Source organism: Silurus aristotelis (genome assembly GCF_946808225.1).
Source record: "Silurus aristotelis genome assembly, chromosome: 1".
In the NCBI taxonomy this organism is placed as follows: Eukaryota; Metazoa; Chordata; class Actinopteri; order Siluriformes; family Siluridae; genus Silurus; species Silurus aristotelis.
Window position 1 is genome coordinate 10742693 of NC_139574.1, and position 6000 is coordinate 10748692.

The following is a 6000-nucleotide window of genomic DNA, read 5'->3' on the forward strand; positions in this document are numbered from 1 at the left end:
TGCATTTTTTAAATATTTTTTTTAATGTATTTTTTTAAAGAATCAGTTTGATTGTATTATTATGTCCCATTTGTAGCAGGGTGTTCTACTGCCCCCTAATGTGAAGCTTTTAATACTGCAGAAACTGGGCTTTTTCTCAGATGTTGAAAATTTAGTTACTCTGTATATAAATAATACTGCATAAGGTTGTCTTGGTTATTCTAAGCATTTGCATTTGTGTGTTACTAGCATTCTTGTGGTTTGCGTGTGACTTTGGCTGGGCGAACAACCCCTCATTCTGCAGCTGGACGTCTGAAGGCAGCTACAGGTGGCAGATTCAGTCCAGTGGCACACCCACATTAAACACCGGCCCCAACATGGACCACACAGGTAACACATAAAGAGAGTGCAATAAAACACATGATTCAAATCATATCTCGGTTCATTCCCATTCCCTAAACGTTATACCGATTCCATTCAGGTGGCTCTGGAAACTTCATTTACACCCTTGCGACTGGAGCGCAGAAGAAAGAGGTGGCGCAGCTTGTCAGTCCAGCTGTTACGGGTCAGGAATCAGATCTGTGCCTCTCCTTCTGGTATCACATGTTTGGCTCACACATCGGTACCCTGCACATCAAGCAGCGTCATGAGAGTGGGCGAGAAACAGCTGATGTACTGCTCTGGACTGTGAGCGGACATCAGGGCAACCGCTGGAGAGAGGCCCGTGTGCTGATCCCTCATTCAAGCAAACCCTACCAGGTGTGTGTAATGGATAGACATACCAAAAATGATATCAGCGTGTAAGAAAAATGATTCACACTTGTTGACTAAGGCATAAATAGCAAGAAGAGATACTGCGACACTAAATAATGAATCTCTAAACGTTTGTTTGTGCAGGTGGTGATAGAGGGTGTGGTGGAGGGACAGAGCTTGGGAGACATTGCTGTGGACGACATTAAAATCCTGGAAATCAACATGGTGGATTGCAAAGGTGAGTCAGACATAAATCTCATGAAGATCAGTCAGTATCTAGCATGTTGATTTGTCAGTACGATAGATTGAAATGCACTTAAAATATATATATGTATATACACGTTAAAACAAAGCACTGATTTATTTAAGTGGGAAAAGCTTGTTAGCTGTCAGTAAATATAACTGTCTTCTGTGTTTTGTGTTTGTGTGTGTGTGTGTGTGTATGTGTGTGTGTGTGTGTATGTGTGTGTGTGTGTGTGTGTGTGTAGACCCAGATGTCCCTACAGAACCCATGCTGGCTGAAGACTTCGCAAAATTCCGTAAGTTTCCTGTTTTTGTTACTATGACGGCATTTCAGTGCAACATAATTTTTTTTAATAAATACGATAATAAGAGTAAAAAATAGAACTACAAGAATAAAGCCAAAACTAAGAGAATAAACTCGTAGCAGCACCGGCTGAAGTACTGTCATGCTGGTGTTACAGCAGATTCTGTGACCATTGTATTTTGTGACCTGAGAGGGTGCTATTGCTCAAATGCAGCTTAAAATTGATGGCCCAAGATTCTGTACACAAACAGCGTCATTTCAAACATCAGCAGCCACTAGGGGTGTAACGGTACACGCTTGGCGAACTGTCAGTTGCAGTGCTGAGAAGAAACAAATTCGTTAATTGATCTGTACAGAAAAAACTCATTTACAGAAAGTGCCTCTATTGTGCAGTCTGAAATTGCAACCAGTGGTCGACTCTAAGGATATTCGAAGAGGAGATGTGTTTCTCAAGAGAGAGATACACCAACGCTTCAGTCATGCTGCTACGACGTTATCATTGTAATGCCATGACTTTATTCTCGTAATTTCAACTTGATTTCGAATAAAAAATTTTAGTGCTACGACTTTATTCTCGTAATATTAGATTTATTCGTAACATGGCACTAAAATGTCTTCATAAGCTACACCATATATAGACGTAATAGTAATTATTACAAACTAAAACAAAGTTGTATTGATGGTGTTGATGTGCTAGGAAAATTTCAAACACCCGAAGACACACACACACACACACACACACACACACACACACACACACACACACACACACACACACACACACACACACACACACACACACACACACACACACACACACACACACACACACACACAAGTTAATGTATATTGCCTTATCTGCTTATTTCCTACTCCTTCATGCTTTACTAGCACCTCACTTCCTGCTTATTTATCACCACCCCTTATATACAGACTGTCCATGCATGTTAAATAGAATTGACAGGAAGGGAGTAATGCCTGTTTTGCAGTCATGTTTTCTGATTGGTTAATACAGATAGACTGTATGTAATTCAGAAATTCAGTTTGACTTTTCTTTTTTTTTTTAACAGAAACCATTCCAAGCAGGTTTAATTATTTATTTTCATATCATATTGTACATGTAGTACCTTGGAACTTGCAGCGTTATTCAAAGTGTTGATCTTATTTTCACTAAAGTTTACTGACTATTGACTGAAAAAGTCAGACCAGGCTGAGCCAAACTTGACAGATGGGACCATGGGCATGATGTTATACTGTACATAACCTTGCACAAAAAAGAATAAAATCCTTTAACACATTTGCAGATTTTTATGTCTAGTTCCTACAATTTTCTCTCTAGTTCTTATCTCAGTTATTGCAATTTCTACTCAAGTTTACTTCATCTGTGAATAATTTTTCTACTGTTTGTTTTCTTTCTCTAGCTGTGGACATCACCAACTTTCCAAAGACTGTCGAGAACAAGGATATCAGTGGAACAGGGAACATGCTGAACACTTTGGACCCCATTCTGATCACTATCATCGCCATGAGCGCCCTGGGCGTCTTCCTGGGCGCCATCTGTGGCGTGGTTTTGTACTGCGCCTGCTCGCATGGCTCCATGGCCGACAGGAACTTATCTGCTCTGGAGAACTATAACTTCGAGCTGGTGGATGGCGTCAAGCTAAAGAAGGACAAGATCAACTCACAGAACTCATACTCAGAAGCGTGAGGCGCCAGCCAATGCGAGGACAGCTTTCCTCAGGGAGGCGGGCAAACAATAAAAATAAAATAAACAGACTGACGGCGCTCTCCTGTTGGATGAGGACAAGTTTCTGAGAACCAATGAGAAGAGAACAGGGACTGAGCCGTGTTTTTCTCAGGAGCTGCAGTGAACAGAACCCACCAGTAGGGGACACTGTGTACAAAAACATTGAATCTGAGGCTGAAGATGAAAAAACGAACAAACAAAAAGAATATGTACAGAGGATTTAGATGATTATTTTAATTTTTTTATTTTATTATTTTTTATTATTTTTTAGTTGCTCATTTTTACAATCGGATGCTGGTGTTGAGACCAATATATGAAAATGTTATACGTATTTATCATTTTGTCTGGAAGGATGAAAAACATCTTGAACATTTCTTTTATTATTTTTTTTGTTTGTTTAAAGAAGATGTGAAAAAAATCCAAAACGAACCATGTCTGATAGCCCATAATGGGACACGTATCTGACAGCGTGGTTCAGTCAGTGCCTTTGGTACATCTTTCTTGGCCTCATTTCTTAAGTTGTAAAATTTTTCTTTCATCCTTTTTTGTTCTGGAAACAAAGACAAACACACAAAAACGAAGGATGAAAAAGAAAACGAATAATAAACAAAAACATAAATGCTGGTCACCTGACCCTGCAATCATGACCCGGTTTATTCATTGCGCTTTAACGTTGAGAGCCCACATATTGTACATACAGTAAGTTTTAATATATTTTATTGCCCTTTTCAAAGAAAACGAGTAAAAAAACAAAAGAACAAAAAAATAAGCTGCAATATCCCTTTTTTTCTTTGGTGTTGTAAATACAATCGTCTGACTGTTTTGTGAAGGTGAAAAACGTGTGCTTTTCGTCTTGTTTGGGTTGCTTTATCACCTTTCCCAGAAATGCAGCTAATGTGTTAAAACGCTGGTGGTTCACACACACGCAAAACACAAACACGCACACACATAAACACAAACACTTATTCTCTGACAAATAAAGCACCTCACTTCACCTACATCTCACATACATTTACAAGTCCATTCAATCCATCCAGGTGTTTTATGATCATCCATAAGGCTGAAAGAAAATCAGGTGTTACCCATTCTTTTTTTTTCCCCCTGTTCTTCTTTATTGCTCAGTTTTGCCATCATGACAGAAATGAACAAACCAACATCGTCATCTTCACCTCGATTCCGCATTTTTAAATCACCCTCTCGCCTCGAAATGCACTTTGTCGTCATCTGTCTTGCGTGAGTGACCTGAATAAGAATGGTGCTATCATCTTTGTGATATTTGGCAAATCGTCATAGCTTGTCTCTCATCTCTGACCTTGTTTTCTGGACGAACTCGTTCTCGGTGATGTCACGTTTGCCTCGTGTTTGATTAAATACAGTGATCATCACTTTGCCCATTGCATCTGTACCAAAGGATTTTTGCCTCAAAACACACAGAATAAACAGCATACACAATACAGAGGATGTGCATCAGCTCATATTCAGATAAGGCACTGATCTTGACTAAAAAAGAACAGCATATTAGGGACTGGGACTTAATCCAGCACGTGGAACGCTGGCTCATCATTCAACATCTAATAACAATATAAAACCTAAGAACTTCATATCACACATTCTGTATCACACATAACCCAGAGTACTTCACTTTCTCATTCCCTTTCTGTCTCACTTTCTTTTACACACACACAAACATATGCACACACATACGCACGTACACACCTAAACTGATTCATATTTTAAGGGTTTCTTGGTATGTTTCTGTGCTGTGCTGTGTTCTGTGGCAAACACGTTTTTCTATTCATTTCTCTCCAGTAGTTTGCAATGCCATGACCCCGTTTCTCAATGCTACCTGTGTGATCACTGAAGCTAAAGGCCGACTAGCTTCAGTGCGGTTTTGATGAAGAAAGCATACTGTAGCATCAAGGGAAAAAAAAGAAACAATGTTGCACTGATAGATATATTTAAAGAGGTTTATGTGTTTATAGCATTCATTTGTACAAAAACGAAATCTTCATTAAAAAAAAAAAAGGACAGTGTTCATTTTTTTTTATAGTTTCAGAATAAGTAAATAATTCTGAAATATATGGTTATTGAGATGTTTTCATTATTGAAAAAGGTATACAAATTTCCTATAGTAAAGTTCCCATTTAGCTGATTGATTATCTTTGGTTTTGTATCGTCAATCGAAATTTGTGCTTTTTTTTTTTTTTCCTTTTTCTTTTTTTTTTTACACAAGAAGAAGGGGAGAAACTTTTATTTTCAATACTGATTCTGTAATTGCTGTTATAGGAAGGAAAATCTGAATAAAACAGCAAGGCCTTAAAAAAAACTGTCAATCAATGTTTTGTATTTCAACACTCTGCATCATAAAAAAGAAAACAAATCTACAGTGTCTATTGTTCTCTCAACAGCTTAGCTCAACATACATTCCAAAGATTCAGATCCAATAAAACCTTTCGTAAGACATGCTGGATGGCTTTTTATTTCCTATGCATAATGGCCTGGAAATTACACCCATCCCCCCCACCGCCCCACCCCCCATCTTAAAACTTTAAGTTCTTAGACATATTTAGTCTGAGATGTTTATGTGGTGTAGTCTGTCATGAATCTGGATGCAAATAGAAGTTTATTAGTAAAACAGACAAAAGACAAAGACAGAGTTGAAATCAAAGGGTCTGAAGGTGAAGGGTTTGGGTTATCAACAAGCACAATGTCTAAATTTATTTGTATTGTGCTTTCAGCCACAGAGCAGCTTTAAAAAAAATCCAGATGTAGGTTGTATGAGAAATCCAGAGGCCACAGTGGAAAAGAAGAACTGTCGAGAGGAGAAAATAATGATTGGAACCAGACCTATTTCACAAGTGATACCAGACTGAAGGATTATTCTAAATCAATACTGTATATAGTTATAGTAAAGACAAATGTGTGTGCTAAAAAGGATGTTAAGTGTGTGCATATTGTGAACCCTATTACAAAC

General features: G+C 38.2%; 1 protein-coding gene across 3 annotated transcripts in view; it reads left to right on the forward strand.

The window, feature by feature from the left end:
- Nucleotides 1-5487, forward strand: part of nrp1a (neuropilin 1a) — a 67191-nt gene extending 61704 nt beyond the window's left edge. For all 3 annotated transcript variants that reach the window (XM_083545409.1, XM_083545410.1, XM_083545408.1), the window contains 5 exons: nt 229-369; nt 461-738; nt 877-970; nt 1221-1271; nt 2701-5487. In XM_083545409.1, the coding sequence (XP_083401535.1) occupies nt 229-369; nt 461-738; nt 877-970; nt 1221-1271; nt 2701-2987 (851 nt within the window). In that variant the 3' untranslated portion in view covers nt 2988-5487. The remainder of the gene's footprint in view (nt 1-228; nt 370-460; nt 739-876; nt 971-1220; nt 1272-2700) is intronic.
- The last annotated feature ends 513 nt before the right edge of the window (nt 5488-6000 follow it).